This window comes from Nesoenas mayeri, assembly GCF_963082525.1.
Source record: "Nesoenas mayeri genome assembly, chromosome: 4".
NCBI lineage: Eukaryota > Metazoa > Chordata > Aves > Columbiformes > Columbidae > Nesoenas > Nesoenas mayeri.
Genome location: NC_137540.1, coordinates 22,986,337 through 23,009,166, shown reverse-complemented (window position 1 = coordinate 23,009,166; position 22,830 = coordinate 22,986,337). Strand labels below are relative to the sequence as shown.

General features: G+C 35.6%; 1 protein-coding gene across 1 annotated transcript in view; it reads left to right on the top strand.

The window, feature by feature from the left end:
- The window catches only part of LRBA (LPS responsive beige-like anchor protein), a gene marked incomplete at both ends in the record, with an annotated part of 409,769 nt that overhangs the window by 24,469 nt on the left and 362,470 nt on the right, over positions 1 to 22,830 (top strand). The window contains 8 exons of the mRNA XM_080343895.1: positions 14,349 to 14,580; positions 14,715 to 14,815; positions 17,030 to 17,125; positions 19,257 to 19,378; positions 19,483 to 19,609; positions 21,208 to 21,327; positions 21,632 to 21,778; positions 22,616 to 22,813. Coding sequence (XP_080200021.1) covers positions 14,349 to 14,580; positions 14,715 to 14,815; positions 17,030 to 17,125; positions 19,257 to 19,378; positions 19,483 to 19,609; positions 21,208 to 21,327; positions 21,632 to 21,778; positions 22,616 to 22,813 — 1,143 coding nt within the window. The remainder of the gene's footprint in view (positions 1 to 14,348; positions 14,581 to 14,714; positions 14,816 to 17,029; positions 17,126 to 19,256; positions 19,379 to 19,482; positions 19,610 to 21,207; positions 21,328 to 21,631; positions 21,779 to 22,615; positions 22,814 to 22,830) is intronic.

Below are 22,830 nucleotides of genomic sequence, written 5' to 3'. Positions count from 1 at the left end.
CTACGTGTTTGATTTCAAGCCTGTTTAGTTTTTGGAGAGATCAAGTTAAGCAGGTGTGGAATAAGTGATTGGAGCTCTTTCACTACCAATTAAATAACGTTTTTCATCAGTTTAACTCAAATGGCAGAATTTTCTGACTGTTTAGAATACATGATGTTAAGCGACATGAGTAACTGTGACTTCTAAGAAATACATGGAATAGGAGCAAATGTGCTTTTTAGAGTCCAAAAATATTTTTATGATAAACTGTGAATAAATTATTATAACAGGGGAAAACAAATGTGGATATAAAGTAAAGAAGTTCGTAGTACGCTGGTAGTATCAATTGTTCATGGACTACATCCTGATTATGTCATCTATATAAATTAAACTGACTCTTTTTTTAAGGAAACCTATTTAAAGAACTTGTGGTTTTCCCTACATCTCAAACAGTGTGCAAATGAATCAGGTTCATGTTTTCTTCTTCAAACTTATTTTCTGCAATTTATTTTCCTCCTTGCTGATACAGTGTTTTTTAATCAGTATTTAAAAACAAAACAAGACCAAAAACATCTCTGTGGATTTGACCACATGACACTCCACTAATAATTTGTTGATATCTCCTTTAAATTCTTTTATTTACTATTAATAAACTGACACTGTATCAAGACATGGCAAAAGTCAAAAGATGAATGTTACAAAAAGAGGAAGGGGAATATGTAATGAAATGTACTAACTTGGTATTGGCAATAGAAGTTTGAAACACAATGGTACATACACCTTCTGCTTAAAAATTTAAAGGAATTTGGATATGGAATGAAGCTTCTTACCGTTATTGTGGGGGTGGGGGAGAACACTGCACAGAATTTGCTAATTTCTGCTTTTAAATCTTTATGGTACAAAGTGATTGTTTTTTTCAGTTACTCAGGTTGCTGTTGTGTTACAGTTTAACTGCATAAATAAAAGTTGGAGCTGATCACTTGTACAAAAGAACTAGCATCGGTAGCAGAGCTGGATAGCTGTACTTCAGTTTATTTTGTGTGTGGAATCTCTCAAGCTTGATGTAGGTTGTTTTTTTTAAACATCTTAAACCATCCTTACTTTATAAAAACAAGTGCTTTTGGTAATACCTCCCTACAACAGGATATTGTGTAGCTTGAAAAAAGATTGATTGCTGCAATAGCTGATTTCTGCTATATGTATTTTAAATTTTGTCAGTAGTATTAGAGATGAGACGGTGGATTCTTTCACTTTTACAGCACAGAAATTAAGTTTCAAATACACAACAACCCCTCATGTGTTATTTTCACTGTTTTGCTTCGGAATCTTATAATAAAGCAAGCCGTTGATGAATTGACTTTTCTGACAAAAAAAGATGTTTCGATTTAGAGAAAGTGTATGATGACAACCTGACAGGGTTACCACTGTAATTTTGTGCCAGCTTATCCAGTGGATCATTAGTGACTGCAAAGGATAGAAAATTTTGCAGTTGTTCATTTGCAGAGCTTTTTGTTCAGTTCTTTGAGAGACTGAGCCCAGGCAATCCGCAGCTCTGAATTGTGGGTTCCTGAAGAGCTGGTTGGGAGTCCTGAGAGTTCGGAAGGGTTGGAGCTCTTTCAGAGCTGAAGAGTCCAAGAGCTGTTGGGTCTTCAGGTGTCTCCTGGGTATTATGGCAGGAAACCAGGGCTGTTTCCTTGGGCAGGTTCATAATTCAGTCAGTGATGAGCGGAAAATGTGGCAATGATGGTATCAATTTCAGTTAGCAACATTCTTTCCCCCCCTATAATTGTTTTTTTTTTTCCCAAAGTGGTGGAAAAGAGGTGGAATTGTAAGTTTCAGGAAGCTTCTTTGTGCATTTGTCTTGGCTCTGGGAAGAATTTTCTTAATTCTTAATGCCACAGAAATAGTACTGATCAAATGACTTTCCTCCCTATATATTTTCTGTGCAGAAACAGAGGAATGAAAAAACTATGGCTGCTGTGAGCTGTACACTTTGTTGCAGTATTAAGGGGAGTAGAGAAATGTACTTTAAGTTGGACTAATGCATAGTGTGAAAGAATCCTAGTGGATTTGGATGTGCCTTACACAGAAATGTGCATGCTATAACAACTCTGGAACAGTGCCATATGTCTAAGTCATTGACTAAAAAAACCCCAAAACACTAAAGCTTAGTGTCTAGATAAAGTTGGTATAACTAATGGTAATTTAATATAATGAAGTTGCAGCTACCATTTTGAAGTTGTCTTTCTACTTGGAAAAGTATGTTGAGTTATGCAGAAGAGTAGGTAGGTAGACACCAGTGTTTTCGCTAGGGCAGACAGTAATTAGTGCTCCTTTGGCTTTGTTAAGTTGGAACAAAAGGTAATGTGTAGACTGATTGAAAGGGAAAGAAAGCTTTAAGATTAAAGGCTTGTGTTCTCTGTTTTGTGCTTGTGTGGTGTGTGTTGGTGTTTTTTTGTTTGTTTTCCTTCTTTCCTCTGCTCCTCTTAAAGGCACATGTGTTCATGAATTTCAAGACATTCTGGTATGTGCAGTGAGTTAATGGAGATACTCGTGCTAGTCTTTGGCTTCACACCTAAGAGACCACAGTTTAAAGTCATTTCTTGCCTCGTGATTTTTGTGGTAATTACTTCTGTTGTTGTGCTGGGAAATCTTTCTTTTGTAAGTAAATATTTACATATGTGGAAGGCCACAGAAAATATTGTTACTAAGACCTTGATTTGATAAACATTGAAGGAATGCATTTGCGATTCTTCATAGTGCTGAAGTTGCTCTGCAAAACTTTTATTTCTAGATAAAATGTGCCAGTACAAGGAAAGAAAACAAAATAGCTCCTCTATTAGAGGCTTCACTGACTCTCCGAGTTTAGAATTGAAAAGAAAAGGTTTACGTATAAGCTGAAGATATTTTTCTATTTGTTTGTTTAGATGAAAAATATTACAGTCCTCTATCATTTCCAAATGTTTTATGAGTTCTGAACTTACCCTTTCAGTCTCAGAACACATGACTATAATAAATGTTTGCTTTGAAACCTATTTTAGTAAATAAATGTAATTTTTATAGGAGGGACACATTTTAAGAAACTACGAAAATGGTTACTTGTTCTTTTATTGTGGGTTTTTACTACTGACAGAATTTGAAAGAAATTATGCAGGACTACAGTGGCTGTTAATACTAAAGAAAAGGGAAAATATTTTGGATATGGAATGAAATAGAAGATTTTGCTAAAAGATTACACTGTTCTTTGTTTTGATGACATTAACCTCTCCTTTTATAATGATACTTTCTTTGTGTTTGAGTAGCCTTTCCTAGTGGCTGATGTTCTTTCCTTCACTGCCTAACTGAAGCAAGATTTGTTGTTCAGTTAATCACACTTTTCACAGAGAAAACAGTATTCTAAGAAACACTATTTCACATACTCCTGTATTATTTGGATGTAGCTTTCTTCAGGTTATGTGTATTATCACTCATGGATAATAATTTAGTTTTGATTCACATATTTGTGTGTGGGGAAGGTGTTTAAGCATCCTTCTAAAGTCATAAATCCTTATGGGTGTAGTAAATTCAGAACAAACCTTTTTGCCTTAGAAATTTGAATACATGACATGACAGTATTGATGATGAAGGAATGAGAACTTCATTGGTGCTGGTTTTTTTCTTAGAGTTTTTGAGAAATTGGTTGAATTTGATGTTTAAAAAAATATTTGAAGACTATCAGAGGCCATGCCTTAGCAAATGCTGGCTTCACTGGCTAAATGCTTATTTCAGTCTGTAATTCAAACCCCTTTTGTCTAACAGTTAGTTGTTGCTAAATGGTTAGTTTACCATTGCATTAATTGAGGATGCTTTTGGCTTTTCGGGTCTAACTTCAAATGCAGCTCTGCTCATCTGTTAAAATGAGTGTGGCCATAACATAATTCCCCTTGTGCATATGGCATGTTGCATAAGTAATTTGCAGACTGGCCTGTGTTGGAGGTGGCTCTCCCAGAGGAATTGTGAAACCATGGTATGCACTGGATGGGTAGAGCTGCTTAGTTAAACGTATAGGCAGATGTTGTATAGCTAAATACATGGCTAAGTCAGAATTATATTGTTTTCTGTGGAAAGGAGAAAATGATTGTCATATAGGGTGATCAAAAGAACAACTGGAATTTATAAGAAATACCGTGAGAAAAGCAGGGACAATGTAAGTGGAAAAACAAGAGGGTATATTTGTAGGGGATGGTGATAGTATATGCAACACTAGTAGTCTTTGTCTTGGTGTGGTGTGTGTGGGTGGTTTTTTTAGTGTGTGTGTGGTTTGGTTTTTGTTTTTGTTATTGTTTTGGGTTTTTTGTTGCGGTTTTTATTTTTGTTTTGTTTTTTTGTTTTTTTGGTTTTTTTCTTCTTTCCCCCTCCAATGTCTACTGTAATGACTATACCTTGGAGACGATTTCCATTCAGTCATTGCCTATATGCTGAGAAAAGAGACAGACAAATCAAGGTGGGGACGGAGGCTTTAGTAATAGTAGGAGCTTCTGTACTGGGGGAAAAAGCCCCAGCCAAACAGGAAACAGTGCTGTGGCAAATCAGGGAGAGAAAAATGCTTTAAAAAGTATTTGCAAACATAGAATTGTAAATCGCTTGTAAAAAAACAGTAAGTAGCAAACCCACATTTCTGTCCTTGCTTTCAGTATGGCTTTGTGGTAATTGAAAGAAATGAAAGAAAAAATGTGCTAGTGGCAGAGGCATTACTGGTGTATCTGTTCTCACAAAGGCAACTTTTTCTTTTAGTGTAGTTAGAAGAATCAGTTTAGCAGTGGCACTCTTGTTACAAAAGCTCAGGTGGATGGAGGCCATCTGAGCATATTTGTGACTGTAGTAGGTTTGATTGCCCTTGTGAGCAGTGTGGATGTGCTGGCTAGACTTCTTGTGTGTGGACATGGCTTAGATCGAAAAGAGGAACTGAGCACCAGTGCTGGTGCTGGGTCTTAGAGCTCACTCAAGTCTTACAGATTTGCTGTTTGGTAAGAAAATTAATCTCTTAATCCTTTTGATATACCACTTGAGTCATGTGCCTTCCTTCTTTAAGATACTTATTATTTCAATGCACTTAATACACTGACTTACAGTAATATATGTTTTATAAACTATAAACAATGTAGTGGCATACTTGGGAGGGGCAGGGGAGTGGAATTGGAAGGTGAAAGATAAGTCATTTCTTGGTAAGAATAAATGAAGGGCTGTTACGTATACTAGGCACTCTTCTAGCCGGGATCGTCTGCATGGTTTTCTCATGTTGATCATAGCTATAGCAAATAAAATTGGCAATAGGGAAAGCTGAGTGTTATCCTTCTTGTAGGATGACATTTAGTATTTCTTACATCCAAACTCTTAACCATCTCTGTTTCATCTATGGCAGCAATCTCTGCCAATTCTGAGGAGGCAAGTGTGGGTTTTCCAGCTGTTCTGGATCGAGGCAGTGTCAGAAATGACAAACAGATGTGCTGGTTCTTGGTTTCTGTTGGACTTTGTCACTTGGTGCCTTAAGCTGTGCTGAAATTTTTTGCAATTAATCTGCTGAGCTATGAAATGTGGCAGTTGAGGAGCTGGCACACATTTGCTTCTAGCATGTGCTATATGATGGCTGCAACTTAGAGTTGGAGAGGAAAGACTTAACGTTATGATTCCTAAATCTGATAAAACCTGCTAGAGCTTTATAAGTAAACTGATAACTTCATCTTGTATTCTCTCTTGGCTTTTTGAGCTTCATTTTAGTCCTCTTGTAAGGTCATTCTTTGCTATTCTTATAAAATTCTCCCCTTACTTGTAGGTGTTATCCTTTGGTCTCTACAAGCTTGCAAAACACTTTCAAACAGGTTTCCTAGAATAAACTCATAACCTTGTTTTACTCTAGAATTCCATGGGTAATGCTATTTTTTTAATAGTGTACTTTGCAAGTATTATGAAGTGGACATCCAATTTACATCAAAATTTATAAAGTTATGTGAAAGATTGCTTGTATAAGATTTTCAGAGTGAAAACTTTGGATTCTGTACAGTGTTGACTTCCTTTCCATCACACCTCAATCCACTGTAAAATACCAGACAGTTGTATTGTTTCTGTAGAGAAATACTGGGATATATTGTCTGTTCTCTGTCATCTAAGGTAGTGGTCTTCAAAAACTTTTGATTGCACACCGCATCAGTAAAAAAATTTGAGCATGTGCCCCCAAGAAATGTATAACTATTTATTGATAAATTATATGCATGTATCAATATGATGCACATTATAAACCATATGAAAATAGAAATTAAAAAGGGTGAAAGATAAAATAAAAGCTATTTTTAATTTTTAGTTTTATTTATTAATGATACAAAAAATGTTTTCTTTCCACACCCCAAGGATTGTCTTGTGTATGCTTGGGGTGCATGTACCGCGCTTTGGATGCACTGGGAGACTTTGAGAATTGTTTACTTCACATTTTTTACTAGTTTTCTTAACATAAGAAGCTGCAATTTTCAGAAGGTCAAATATATTACTGTACATTAGTAACCTGTTGTAGGTGTACATATATATATTTAGAAGTATTCCTGTTCAGTATATGTGGTATACATATGAATAACCGTGTAACTGTTTGTACTACTTTCTAATTGGAAGGGGGTTACTACACCTGTGATTCCTTGTCAAATTGAAATAAATTCAATAATTAATTATAGGAATAATTACAAAAACTAAAGGTTTAAAGGAAGAATCTTAAAATGTTTTCTTATTAAATTATTATTTTTGTCTTTGTGCACCAGTTAGAAGGAAAACAGATATCTCTGGTAATCTTTTATCTTTAAGTAACCTTAAAAAAGCACTAGCTGTTGTTATTATTATAGTTAGCAGATTAGAAAAAAAAATGTAACGACAAGAAAGTCTGTTTCAGATAAGTGATTTTTTTTTTTTTAAGTTTTTTTATTAGGACTATACGAATGTATTTTTAGACTTGAATATTTTTTCTTTCACTAGTTGTTGCAAGAGAGGATCGTGTTTGTTCTCTGGCAGTAGGAGTCAATCTACTTTGCTCATTTTAACCTACTTGTCTAACTTCTGTGTGGGCATTTATTTTTAAGTGTGTGTACACTTACCATTATGTTTGCTCAGGTGTGGTTTCACTGCTGTGTAGTTGTTGGATTTGTTTTTGTTTCTGATTTGGACTATGGGCCGAATGAATTTGCTTCTGCCTGTGGCATACAATGTGAGTCTCCTGACTGATGGAGGTAGGAGCAAGCGGGGTATTCTCTGTAAAGTCATCCTGACTGTATGGTTTGTTCCTCACTCTGGGCTTGTTGTTGATTCATATCATATTAGAAATTATTTCTTTTGGGCTCCTTCCTTGAGGGGAAGGATTAAGCCAGGACAGAGTGCAGACCTGTGCAGCTGGTTAGTCTATTTCTCTCAGTGTAAAGCAGATTGGTTTTGTTTGCTGATGTGTGATATTTCCAGACTTGAGAAAGTTACTTGGTGAAAAGTTACATGTGTCTGGATCCTGAAAAAATGTAAAAATGTGGTGTGTTTCGTGGTTTTGTTTGTTTGTTTGTTTGTTTGTTTGTTTGTTTGTTTTTTAAGACTCTTGTAAATTCAAATAAAAATGTTGGGTAACTTTTAGAAGTGTAGGTGAGGAGGGAAGTGCTGGGATAATGAAATGGACAATATGGTACAGTGCTTTGCTCTGTGTGTTTCATGTATTTGTGTTTCAATCCAGAGTAATGTAAGTCGAGCTGACTTTCTACTGGCTGTCATAAAATGACAGATTTCTGATTTTTAAAATGTCACAACCATAAATCATTAGTTTGCTAAGATTGCACTAGCAAGCTATTAAAGAACATGGCAGTATTTACTGTGGATAAATGCAAATTTAAAAAGGTTCTCTGTATCATGGTTTAAATGATTTATTTGCTTTCAATGTACATATGAATCTGATGTGATGTAAAGATTTAAGATACTTCATCTCCTCTATGGAGCTACAAATTTGCATATTATTAAACCATCTCCTGGAGTTATATCTTTCTTGTATATCTTAAATGGTATCACAGGTTAAGATACACTGAAAAAAAGTTAATTTAAACAAAATCAGAATTTAATGTTATTTATACAGAATCTGGAAAGACAGGAATTTCATCTGGATTTAGATATAACCTATATCTATTTTAATATTAATTAAGATCTGTAGTATAAGCTAAACTCAGAAGACCGCCAGTTATTTTACATATGCCTTTAGCCACTATTTGAAGTACGTTGAAATTCAGTTTTGTCTTGAAATTGTTTGATTTGCAAAAAATCAGCTTGGTATCCACTTTGTTTCCTCAGGGATTTGAAATAAAGCTTGCAGTTGCACGGCCTCCTCAGGACCAAAAGACCTCTGTGCTCACTGTTGTGCTTCAGGCAAAAACCTGTAGAGAATCAGTTTTACACAGTCTCCTGTTTTCTTCTCCAAAGTGGTAAAGACCTGTTGTAGCCAAACTTGTCAAAAGGCCCACAGGTTTGCTGGGCATATCCTCGCTTTGGTCTGTATCAGATTCCCTGGGCCCCTAACAGTCCTATTTTGTGTCATGTTCTTGGTGGTCCTTTTTCTATCAGTTGTCCCACCTCTTGATAGGTCAGTAAAGATTTGGAGGAAGGTAGAATTCCTGATATTGGACTTGTCTATGTGCTGTCATAGTGCTGTCCCCCCCTGCCCCAGTGTTTAAAAACATCATGTACAGCTAATTGTTCCCTATATTGCTCTTTTTGCACTCGGGCTGCACCTACACACTGTGAACTGGACTAATGTTGTTAGTAAACTAATTTGACTTGCAAGCAGAGTGAAAATATTAGATTGTTTACTAGGGTAAATATGGTGTCATTGATTACAACATAGTTATCTTTTAAAACTGGTGGTGTGGTTTTTTGGTTTGTTTGTTTTGTTCCCCCACCCCCTGCCATTCTGTTGGGAAGGAGAAACCTATAGGTAAATATCACCACCGTAAGGATGCTTCAGATGTGTTGTACCTACATGGAGAAGAATTGTGCTTTTTTCAATGTTTGTTGTTTCGACTAAGAGAGTCATTTTAACGGGTACAAAGACGTAGCTTGGTGCCTTTTTAAAGAAAAGTTTTAATGAGCTGGTTTATGTCTCAGATTAACTGGATAAGACCTGGTTGTTACTCTTTCCTATGTAAATTGTATTAAATATATGCCTTCTGTAGTTAGCAATTGTGAAGTTGGATAAAATCTAGTTTCATTATATATAAACCAGTACTCAAATGTAAACTTTTCTGCTAATTTGAAATCTTATCCAGTCTTTATTTCCTGGAGATACATATTTCTTCTTTGTTGTGACAGAGCATGAGGTATAAGCTGCTGATATAAAGCTGTCTTGTGGAGGAAGAGAATTATACAGTGCGGAGATACTATATTAAAAACGTGGAATGCCGGGCTAACGGATTCAAATCCAACATTAGGTGGCAGTAGTAGACTCCTAACACCTCATGAGGACTTGTTAAATTTACTTGTAGGCAGCTTTCCAAATGAGAGACAGACCTGAAGAAATTTAATACAGAACATTCATGTTATATATCTAGGAAGGAAAGCAACGGGAATGATTTTTCCTGAATAATCCAGCTTTGATCATAATTAGTAACACTATTGAATAGAATCATATGAAAGCATCAAGGGTAAAGTGGGTGGGTGTGATACTGTTGTGCAATGCCGCTATTTGTATGACTACTTTAAAACTGACCTTTCTTACCTGCCATGTAAATGAAGGTGTAGGCTTTGTTAGGAACTTGGTGACAGGAGAGAAAACAGCTAGTTAAGAAGAAAGTGTCCTTTTTTTTTTTGTTTTCTTACTCTCCTTTTTCCCTAAAAATCAGAGGGGATGAGTACTATTAGTATTCTTTTTTATTTATTTGTCGTGTAACTGTTGGGTAGTGTTGGATGAGGGGAAACTGATGACTTCAGCCCGAGAAATTAGTGGTGCTCAAGAAATATCTGTTTGTTTTTTGTCTTTTTTGTGTGTGTGTGTGTATGTGTTTTGTTTGTTTGGGTTTTTCAAACATGGAAGAAAGCAAGTCCAAAGTTGGAGCAAGGTTAAAGAAGGTTCTTACAGAAGAGGCTGAATGGGTGGAGTAAAGTCTTTCTTTCTGTGGAAGAGTCACTGATCACTTGTGTATTTGTGATCTCATGTTACTTTAAATTTTGAGCTACTGCTAAGTTGGCAAATGGCTTTAAAATGTCTACATGTTGCTGGATATTATGGCCCTGCCTTTCATAAGTGGGTCTTCTCACAGTTCTCTGTGCTTTGTCTAGTTTTTCTGATTGCATTAGGGTTGATATAGTGGCAATATATCAGACAAAAAGGTTGACATTCAGGCTTTCTCTGTCCCTTTCTCACCTCCCTATAACCTCTCTGGGCCTGAGCCTTGTTTGTCATGATTTCACTGACTTGACATTCATGCTAATGTTACTATTTGATGTACTTATCCAAACTATCAACAGGTTTTTCTACCAAATCTTCTCTTAGGATTTATATTTTAATGTGTTCACACCTCCAAGTGTTGAGTTAGTGGTAGCAAAGACTGCATGGAAAAGTGGGGGGCAGAGAATGGATTCCTGCAAATGAGTATGTATGAATTATTGTTTTTCCTCATCTTTTTCTTCTGATCTTTAGAGGCCTTTCCAAATCACACCCAGGATGTGTACCATGGTGTTGCTTTACTGTTTATTGTGTACCCTCAGGGGATTTGACTGCTTTGGGATCACTCGTGGTCCTGTGACATCCTTGCCCTAAAGAGACTGTTGTTCTTATACTTCCCAAATCTTTGGCATCTAATTTTGATGATTTATGAGTTTGAGTGTCTAAATACATGAAAGGGGATGGAGTCCAGGTTGTGTGTTATTATTTGATGTAAGACAGGAGTAAATGTAGGCAAGGAATGTTTTTCCAGAAGAGATGCTGTTTGTGGTCTTGGACTTGATTTCTTCTTTTTTTGTTATAGTACATTGAAATACTTTTCCTCACATTTTCTTACAAACTTTTGAAATGTTTTGTCTGCCACTGGAAGAAATTACTTTAAATGAAACTAATAATCTAGATCATGATCTTTCAGGAAAGCGGAGCTTCACTTTGTTCTGTTTTCTGTATGCTGTGGTTTGGTAGTTGCTCAAGAAAGGAGTGCACCATCTCTTTTATGTCTTGGATCACTTCTCCCATTTTATGTTAGGTGAAATGTTCATTGAGAGGTTTTGTATGTTTAAATTGGCTTTTTGTTCTGATTTTCAGGTGATGTAGTGCTATTTTATACTTGGAATTAGAGCTCTTATGTTGGCTTCACATTAGTTTGGTTCTCTAAGAGAAAAAAAAATTGCACTCTGAGTGTAGTTAAAAACTGTGGTAAAGTATTTTCCCTGTTCTCTATCAACTAAATGTAGAAACAGTTTACCAAAAAGCCTGACCTATTGTTTTGGCTTATGTATTTTTCAAAGGTAAATATAACTGGCAAAATGTAAAATTTGTGAGAATATATTTGAACACTTTGAATACTGCCCTTTAAAACCATTCCTATAAGCTTATACTTAATTCTACATGCCGAAGAAAGAAAATGTTATGCCACCCTGTAGGTTGCTATAAAGATTGTTTATGCAGCTCAGTGTAGGACTTAAAATACGTTGAATTGGAGAACTTTGAAAAATGTACTGTGCATCATAGGAGACCAAATCATGCTAAAGTGCAAGGAAAGACTATACATCAGTTCAAAGGCTACATTATTCAAAAAAATACAACCATAAAAAAGGTAATAAGATTACATTCTCACACTTCATGGCTAGTAAGGTGCATTAAGCTGCTCAGATATTCATAACTTACTGTGACATTTGGGAAGATTACATTTTGCTGTGCACAGCCATTACTGCAGCTCAGATAATAACTAGCCAGTGCATGGACCTGGATTATGATCCCTGTCATTGGAAACAAATTTGTGTTTTGAAGGTTGATCAGTTTCAAATCACCATTAGAAAGGGTTAATATGACATACTGTGGGGGTGTCTGTGCTTATGTGTATCTAATGGGTATGCATGTATATAGTATATCAGCTGCACTGTGCCTTTGCTATATTGCTCTATCTGTCAATTTTTTTGTCCTCACTTCCCTTAAAGGGAATGTTAAAATAGTAATTATTTCTACCAGAGCATAGTATTTCCAGAAGGTACTTGCTGAAATGTGTATGTTTGCAGATTAGATTGGAAACCTAATTTGACAGCTTCCTGGATGGGTGGTTACTGGTAATGGTGTATCTAGCCAAAAATGAAAGATTGGTGGTGTAGACTATAGGGTGAAGGTAAGGTCACCTCTAGTTGCCGTATATGGTTTTGGTGTGATAATTGATGGTTGGCTGATTAGTTAAAACCAAATACATGAAGAGTTGAATTTCATGTTAAGAATTAGCAGGTGTTTTGTGGCTAGAATTTAACCTTCAGCTATTCTGTCTGTACATAGAATGCAGTATTTTCTTTGTTTCTTACCTTGATGGTGAGCAAGAGGGAGGCTTCTTGAGGAATACCTCCATTTTGTAAAGGATGATAAATTTAGTGTAAAATAAAGTGTAATATTAGTTCCGTATTTTATGTTTTCAAATGTTTAGTTAACTTTTTTTAAGGAGGGTGTACTTTTTTCTTTGCATTTGTTTTGTGATAATTCCACATTACTCCATTCTGCTCAGCATTATCCCTTGAATTTTACCTTACTGAGCTTTTTCGAGGTAGCCCTCTGCTTCATCTTATGGAAGGGGAAAACTGAGACTTGGAGGATGATAATGATTTGATAGATTTGTTTGAGTTGACAGCATGAGTTGATATAGAGAAGCTGGGAATATAATTCAAGTCTCTCCATTCAGCTCCTGCAGGTTCTCTAGATATTAAGGAAGCATCTGATACTAAATTGCATAATTATTTTTCATGACCAAGAGTGGAGAAAATGGAAAAGTGTAAATTACTGTTTAGAAATTGTTGCCATGAGACATTGTCTATTCTGTCATAAAAGCAGTAACTTTCTCTGCTTCTTGTGGTGGCTGGTGTCACTGATTTATGCCCAGAAGACCAAAGATTGCTTCTTCAAAGTGACAAGATTTAGACACTTGAGGAAAACGTATGGTAATTTCAGTAGTTAATGAAGAACATATATTCCATTCTGTTGGGTAAGTTTATCTTCAGATCCTGACTTGTGGAGAGAAGCTGTTGGAGCTAATATGAAAACACGTTAGTATATGCATTTTGGGGCAGTTTTGACATGGTATGACTCCAACAAGTGACAGTACTGAAGCTCTTACTGGTCAAAACCTGTGAAAGGAACATCACGTTGGACAGAAATAATGTCTTTTATTAGACAAACTTGTAGAACTGAGAATGAGCTGAAATACTTCGGATCATGAGTTCATTTTCATAATTTGAGTCAAAGCTATCTGAATTCCTATTTGTATGCTGCTATATAATTGACATTTTGGAAAGCATGGCACATTTTTAAGTTTAATACAGTTCTAAAGTCCAAGAGAAGTTTAAAAAGTGGAGGATGGGAATTGAGGTAGACGAGTTAGGTTAGTACAATCCATCTTTCCTTCAGCTGGAATTTTTATTTTGAGTACACAAATGAGAATAAAGTAGGTTATTTCCTTCCTGCCTCCACCTCCTTGGCGGTTATGTGGTTAGTTACTCGGTGTACGTTCAAACAAAGCCTGCATCTAGGAGACCTGAAATATTACAGGTTTTAAGTGTCTTAGCCAAAGCACAGCCAAAGGCTTCATGGTGTTGCTGTTTCACATTCATGCAATTACAGCAAGCCTTTGCTTCCTTTTAGTACCTGTGGCTACTAGTGAAACTGGCAGTTCATACTTAACCAGGTTTATTCAGCATCTCAAGAATGACTCTTATGTGTATGTAAGTTACAGTATTTCTGATGTGCATCAGCTTCTTTTGGCTAGAATTGCCTTCTTATTTGAGGAGTGCTAAGCACATGCAAAGGAAAGCTTTTAGGGCCACTCCAGGCCATTTAAGGTACCTTAGCTGACTTGGCTCTCTCATCTGTCTTGGAACACTCGCTTGGTCCTGTGGGGCAGCTCAGGATACCTGTATCTTAAAATACCCAAATATTCTTCTGCAGCAATTGTCTGATAGTAGGTTACACCTTAGAAGCACCTTTTGAAGTTACAGATCTTGAAACAGAGGAATAATAGGACCTGATATATTGATGTTTGCTTCATGGGTTTTTTAGCTTGTCTTTCGTAGATTTCTTCTTGCAGAATGAATCACTTTAAATGTGAAATGGTACTTTGACAAAATTGTGTTAAGGTTTTTTTTAATTTTTTGTCTGAAAGCTCGTTGGAGGCCAGTTTGACTTGGAAATGAACTTTATCATCCAAGAAGTAGAGGGCATCACCTGCATGGTGGACTTGCTGGACAAGTGTGATGTCACCTGCCAGGCTGAGGTGTGGAGCATGTTTACAGCAATCTTGAAGAAAAGTATACGCAATCTACAAGCATGCACAGAAGTGGGGCTAGTTGAACAAGTGCTCAAGAGGATTGACAGAGCTGACAACATGATTGCAGGTATGATTTCACCCAGTATGTGACTCAAACTGTGTTCCTTTTATGTAAAATCTCATGGAAATATGTATTAATTAAGGGATAGAAATCGGTCATTGCATTTTATTAAGCAATTATGTTGTTCTTTTCCTTTTCAGATCTCTTGGTGGATATGCTGGGTGTGTTGGCTAGCTATAACTTGACAGTTCGAGAGCTTAAGTTATTCTTCAGCAAGCTTCAAGGAGAAAAAGGGAGATGGGTAAAAGAAAACACAAAACTGAAACAATTTGATAACATTTTGAAATGTTTTTCTTTTTCCTAATGTTCACAAGTTAAAGACTGTTTGATAATCTGTATAATAAACAAATTCTAAATGTACCAAAAAATGCAGGATGCTTTCCAGTATTACATCAATCAATCTTTTTACTTGCAAGCAATTGAAATAGAGCAGACTAGTGATAAAATTAGATGTCCTCCTGGATCTGTGGACTGGATTGGTCTTTTAGAGCACCTGGGCATAGTATGGTGACTCTAACCAAGTGTTTTTATGTACATTTTTATATTTTGTAGCTTCTGTTATAGGAAATGAAAGGAAAAAGGATTAATTTTTTTTTTTTTGAAGTCAGACGAGAAAAATAAATAAAAATTGTCTGCATAGGCAGTTCAATGTGTTTCTGTTTTCACAGTGTTGTTCTTTACCTGAAGACTGAGTAAAATTAACTAGTTAGGAAAGTGAGAACTAGTGGCAGAAATTGAAATGAAAGAAATAAGCTCCAGCTGAGAAATGGTAATGTGTTTCCCCTGTTCCTGTGTGAACTAGAAGGGGAGAAGAGGATCTCCTTTTACTATTGAGAACTTCTTTCCCTGAAATAAAATTTGGTATGATGTAGAGGCCAGCAGATGAGTTTTCTTTAAAACAAAATTGTTGTTTTGGTGGAATCGGGAACTATTTTAACAATTGTTTTTACCTGCTTTGAATTTTAATTCACCTTCTGTTATCTCTAAACACTCTGCCTAACGTAGAGAAAAGCCAGCATAGTGTCTTCGTTGACTTAAAATAAGTTCTAAAAATGTATTAAATATAAAAACCAGTATGCACAAGTAATACATCAAATTTTAAAAGACCCCTTAAATAACTTTGGAAATCTTAAATTGCTCACATAAAAATATTCTATTTAGAGTTTAAACTTAATAATTGAACACACAGAGTATATTTAAGCACAGACGAATTAAAGTTGTCTCTGTAACATTAACTTTCTCATTTCCTGTCTCTCTACTATTTGCATTTAATTTCCTTTCTTTATTAAGGACTAAATATAGGGGAAAGGAAGAGAAAAATGCCACAGTTGCATTGCTAAGGAGTTGCACAGCTCCATAAATCTTAAAATCAGCAGTGCTGTAGAGATACAAAGTATTTGGCTACAACACAAATTACCTAGTTGAATTCTACAGTGCTTAAGACATCTGAACAGTTCTGAGTGTTTCCTCCTCAAGTTTAATTCAGATTCATGAAACACTGTTTATCTGACTATAATTTTGGTACATTTGAAATATTTGTAACATATCATGCCATGCTTAGTTTTCAGAGGGTGTCTGCTTACAGAAGGGGAAAAAGGCACTTTCAGGAAAAGGTCAGAAGTGTAAAATTGTAGTTTAAGAACATATCCATGGGAAAGTTATAGAGTGGTAAAAGAAGATGCACAAAAATGTTCTGTTGCTATGACCACTGTTTGCAGTTACTTCTGTTGTTGTGAGCTCATGCACTTGGTTTGGAGTTTATAGTTGCTGAGTATTACATGGAGAATTAGGGTGGTGGTGGGGAAGTGTTAAGTATTCATACTAACTGAGCACTCAATTTAGGGCCTCCAAATTGGCCTGAAGACTTGAATCTTTCTGCGTGGACTTCTGTGAAGGGATATATATAACCAAAGACACTTTAATCTAGTATTTGACTGTAGTCCTAATGAAAACAGTCCTGTCTCCCCTGATCCTCTCTCTCCCTTTTGCTAGGTAATCCCCATCTCCTTTGTGCTGGCACAGGTTTCATGCAGCTACAATCCAAACCTGCTGTAACTGAAAACTGGTTTGCCTTTGTGTTTTCTAAGTTAGTTTTCAGCTGGATCAGTTTGTTTTCTTTAGCTCACTGCAAATGCACACAAGTGGTAACGCTGATGGCAATGAACAGATAGAGGGAGGAACCAGCATTCGGGATAAATTCAGTTTATGCTGCATGAAAGTGGCTGTGGCCTTTACATCCTTAATTTACTTACCCAGTTAATTGTATTTTAGTGTACCTACTGTGTAATGTGTGACTCTTTGTTGTTTATTGAAAGTGCTAAGTGTCTCAGCAGAGTATTACTCAACCATGTGCAAAGCTTTAAAACGTATCAAAATTCATTTTTTGTGTATATAGTCTTTTCTTTTGTATAGATGTGTTTTATTTATTTACAAGTGTAGTAATTCTCTTTGGCAGCCACCACATGCTGGGAAGTTATTGTCTGTGTTAAAACACATGCCTCAGAAGTATGGACCTGATGCCTTCTTCAACTTCCCAGGAAAAAGTGCTGCAGTATGTAGATATTTTAAGTTTCTGTTTGTTTGTTATTCTATTACTGCCATTGGTTATTTTCATTTGTAGTGTTCTTTTGTCTCATCTACCATTGTCATAGACATAGAGTTTCAACAGAATTTTTTTCTCTGACACCTATGTTACGACTAAAGCATGCTTATAATAAACGTGCATTATCACAATGGAAGCACAAATACTATTACATAAAGAAGAGACATAAATGAGACTTTTGAGGGGGTCATTTTTAGACTATTTTGGTTAGATCTTGTTGTGAGGATAATGTGTCTGCTTTTCACTCCCATGTTTCCATACAAATGGTGCTTGTGTTAGTATTCAGTATATGTGAGAACACCTCGCATCTAGAAACCTTTGCTAGTGAAACTACGGGAAGTGTTGAACTAAAGTGGCCATACTTCCACAATTTGTTAGTTCTTTTAATAATGAGATGATGTGAATAACATGTATTGTTTATAAGAATTCTCTGAGAAAATGTGAATTCTGGACATGTGTAGGTTGACAAATACTGAGAGAAGATTAAATTTATCCATGACTAGTCTTTTTGTAATTGTTTAGGTTGCTTTGATTAATTTTTAACTTCTGTGGTGTTCACTTGAAAAAGAATTTGAAACTAAATAGGTGGTTGGAAAATGCTGCACAGAATCTTCTGTAGAAATTTAAAAAAAAAAATAAACAATTTTGCTCCTAAAATCATAGCATGAAATAGTATGTTAAGACTCCATGCTTAATTCAGAATAAGGTTTATCAGATCACTCTTTCCAGTTTTCTTCACATAAACCCATTGGCCTTCTGCCTTGGTGGCTTGAGATTAAATTTGACCAACCTGATGACAATGTATTTTTTATGAATGAAAACTTGAGACGGAAAAGCTCAAACTACTAGAAAAATACCATTGCATTTGCATGTTTATCACATACAACAGAACTTGGTAGTAGACAGACAGGTGTTTTGGCTATTCGTGTGCTATGTTTGGATTTAACTTCTGATAATTGTGTTGAATGCTTGAACCATATGTGATATTGTGGTGCCTCAGTAACCTCACTGTGAATATTCTCTATTTTTAAATTAAGTGTTGGAAAGTAAGTATTTGATGTAATTACTCCAACATCCATTGTGAGTTAAACCAAATCACAGTGCTACCAGTTCCCCAAAACTGGGCTCAAACACATGCAGACTGATTAGTTATATAGTTATTGGTATAGAGAAGGATTTAGTGTTTTGTTTGGATAGAGATAGCTGAATGGAGCATGGGGATATAACGAGGAGTCTGGTGACATTCAAGTTCTTTGATGTGTTTTGGGTATTGATCATCCTTACAGAATCTTTGATCAGAGGTTACGGGAGTATTGCAAATCTGTGCAGCAAAATAGTGGAAAGTTGATGGTAAAGTTAAAAAAAAGCAAAGCAAACCAAACCACAATCAAACAAAAAACCCACATAACAAAGCACAACTGTTTGAAACATATGGCCCCACCATACAATTTATAACTTAAGGGCTTTTAAACTAACGTAAACACAGTGATTGTTATCAGGATTTTGGCTGGTGGCAATTAATACCTTTCCTTTAATGAAGTTTATAAGTCTGTCATATTCTAACTGGAAAGCTACATAGATGTGAGTTTAAATAGAGAAAATAATCTGTTAAATGAAGTGTATATGATTCTCTTTTTGTGGCCAGCTTCTTTTCATAGTCAGTTTTCTTCCTGAATGCCAGCACTATATGAAAATAAGTTTATAAATCTGATTATTTTGTCAGGTTACCACAAAACCAAATCAATGTGAATTTGCATTTGGAGTGTTTACACTGTAAGGCTTCCACTAAAGCATTTAATTTTTGGAGTACATGTTACTGTTAATAGTCTTCTTAGAGATATGAACTCCAGTTTTTAAATATTTAGATTAATATAATATTTTAATGATGGAGTACAAAAAAACATAGAGGTTAGGCCAGATTGTTTTTAGTATAGACTGAGAAACTGTACACACTTGCAGTGTACACATTGGTAGTATGTATCTGTACATCTGTATACATTTGTAGTGTATATCTTAAGCTGTATGTTCTTATTATTGTGATCTTGATCTTTCTACATGAATATCTTTTTGCTTCCTTCAGGCTATTGCCTTACCTCCTATAGCCAAGTGGCCCTACCAGAATGGATTTACTTTCCACACTTGGCTAAGAATGGATCCTGTAAATAATATCAATGTGGATAAAGATAAGCCTTACTTATATTGGTGAGTATTATGTAAAACAGTATTTCTGATGCGCAGTTTCTCTTAATTGTTCAATGATTTCTGTTTCCATCTGTGTATGTGCTGATTTTGCTCTAATTTGTTAGCTTTCGAACAAACAAAGGACTCGGTTATTCTGCCCACTTTGTTGGAGGCTGCTTGATTGTAACATCCATAAAATCAAAGGGAAAAGGTTTCCAGCACTGTGTAAAATTCGATTTCAAGCCACAAAAGGTGAGTAAAGATAGTAAAATCTTTCAAACTAGTGTAATAAATTACAGAGATATGCATGTGTTTACACATTGGTGTGTAAACAGGAGTTACGCTTTGTATGTTACTAGAAGTTGTATTTGTAGAAATTGCCTCTAAAATTGTAGTCTTGAGGGAGTGTTGTTGCTGCTGATTAGGCTTGCCTTTCTGTAGAATAACTTACACTGGAATGAGGAAAACAAATTTGTGTTCTGAATTCTTTTTCCTTTTAAATTTTATTTATGAAATGTATAAGAACAAGCTAGAAGATGCAATTTACCAGAAGCTTTATGAATTTGTGAGACCTGTGTGCATTCTCTGAGAACTCTTAGTCCGTATACAGAGCTTGAAAGTTACAAGGCTTGTGTTTTTTTCCTTTTATGTTTTTTTTTTTTTTCCTTGTGTTTTCTCCTACCTCCAGTCATTCTCTTCTTATTTTCCTAAAGGGTTTTGCTAAAGCTCCCCTTTATGTCATTACTTACTCGGTGTGGACAAATGCAGTGTTATTTTAATAAAGTGTGGTTACTAACCCACACTTAGTTTTCCTAATCAAACCAGGACCATTAATAAGAGTTTGGGAGAACAACAGATTCATTATTGAAAGAATGTTATACTTTTTGTTCATTTGGGTTTTCCAGAAAATAGTCTCCTTGCATTGGGTACTTTATTATATGTAATTTTAATGTAAGAATTAAAATATGAGTTGATTTTATTATTGATGTTCAAGGCTTGCTTGCCTATTACGTAGCATTATACTGTGTTGAAAATGTTTCCTTTTTCAATCAGATATTCTGCTAATGCTTCTGGAGCAACTGATGTAAACATTTTGTGGGAGAACAGACCTCCTCAGGAATTTCTTATTAGTAGTCATTCCTTGCTGTAAATATGGATTCTATTTGTGACAATTTGAGATGCACAGCCTTTGAAAGTCTTTAGAGTCTGGAGCCATCCTTGCTCTTTGGAATGACAACATTTGCAGTAGCCCATCATGCTAAGAGTTACCCAACTTAGACCTTATTTACACAGTGGTTTTAGTGTAAATTCAGTTTAGCATTGCCATGAAGATGTTTTGAGCTCTATGCCATAAATATCTCTTAAGCTTCTGTGTCTGCTTTCTGTGGAAAAAATAGGACAAGGATAATAGCTTTAAACTGAAAGAGGGGAGATTTAGATTAGATATAAAAAAGAAATTCTTCCCCATGAGGGTGGTGAACAGGCTGCCCAGAGAAGCTGTGGATGCCCCATCCCTGGGAGTGTTCAAGGACAGGTTGGACGGGGCTTTGAGCAACCTGGTCCAGTGGAAGGTGTCCCTGCCCATGGCAGAGAGGTTGGCACTAGACATCTTTAAGATTCCTTCAAACCCAAACCATTCTATGGTTCTATTAAATGGCATACTATTCTTTGACATAGATATGCAAGGAAACTCACCAAATTACTTAACCTTTTGTACTGAAAAAAAATAAATCTTTCCATCTTAATTGAATTCACATAAATAGCTGAATTTGTTCTGCTATGCCCCACTGTAATGCTTAAGCTACTTTAAGTGTCTATAGAATTGTATCAATTGTTTTCTTATCATTTAGTGGTATATGGTTACTATAGTGCACATCTATAACCGCTGGAAGAATAGTGAACTTCGATGTTATGTGAATGGAGAACTGGCATCTTATGGAGAAATAACATGGTTTGTCAACACCAGTGATGTGAGTAATCCCTGTGTACCAATACGTATAGTCGATCATCTTGATGGATTAAACAGATGTCCTTTACAATTTTATCAATAAGCCTTCCCCATTTTATACATTAAAAAAAAAAAAGAGATAAAATCAATATATTTTTGGTGAAGGAATAGATAATACTTTACATATCAGAACTTAGAAGTTTTTTCTGCTGAGACACTCAAATGCTTGTTTGTTTAAAAATAATGTTCCTCTGATAATATGTATATTCTTTGCATAATTTGCTTGTGTAGCCTAGATTAAACCCTCTTACTTGTTTTATTTTCAGACATTTGACAAATGTTTCCTGGGTTCTTCAGAAACAGCAGATGCCAATCGAGTGTTTTGTGGGCAAATGACATCCGTTTACCTTTTTAGTGAGGCACTCAATGCTGCTCAGATCTTTGCCATTTATCAGCTTGGTCTGGGTTATAAGGTATCTTAGAATTAACTGTAAAGTTTCCGAAGTTTGATTCTTATAAGACTCTTTATGGTGGGTTTTAAGAATGTTGTAACACTTCTATGTCCTTCTAAAAATGTTTTTACTGTGTAATTTTTTATGAAACTCTTCCATGGTTCTTCTGTAAGACTAGATATTGCCTCACAAACTATAAGCAAACATTAATTCAATGATTTAATTTCTTAAAAAAGTTTTTTTTGGTCCTGTTTGCTTCTCAAAAGTTCCTTGCTTGTGATTGGGAGAGAGAGAACACCACTGTTATCTCCAGCTAGATTGACTTTTTCATTGAGGCTGAAAATTTTAAATCAATTATTATGTATTTGTTCGGATATATAGCTTTATAGTTGATTGTTCTCATCAGATTTTTAATGCATGAAGTCAGTGCTGAGGATTAGTTTTGTTGCAGTGATTTATTATTTGTTTTGTCATAGCCTGAGGGGCACTAACTGAAGACTGTTATTCCCTAGCAGCTGTACAAACATACGCTAAAAAAGATGGTTCCTAGTCTATCTGCTCCTCAATTATTAGTTCCTTCTGAGTGAGCATTGTTGACTGTCATCCTGTTTCATAGCTGATGTGTTTCTTTTGTATTACCCGCCATTTTGGCAATGTCACTCTTGAGGGGTCAAAAAAGAAATTCTGCAGTTCCAATTCTGTAAAATTAAGTGAGTCAATATTTCTGAAATATCCCTACATTTAAGAAGCAATGTTTTAGTCATTTTTTGGCAATAGTTGTGTTATGAACTGTATTCTCAATGTGTGTAATCTATTTTTTTTCCTTCCTTCCTTTCTCAACCCTGATTCCTAATCCAGGGAACGTTCAAATTCAAGGCAGAAAGTGATCTCTTCCTTGCCGAACATCACAAATTGTTGCTATATGATGGCAAACTATCCAGTGCTATTGCTTTTATGTACAATCCAAGAGCTACAGATGCTCAGCTGTGTCTGGAGTCATCACCTAAAGATAACCCTTCTATTTTTGTTCATTCACCACATGCCCTCATGCTGCAGGTATATCAACATTTTCA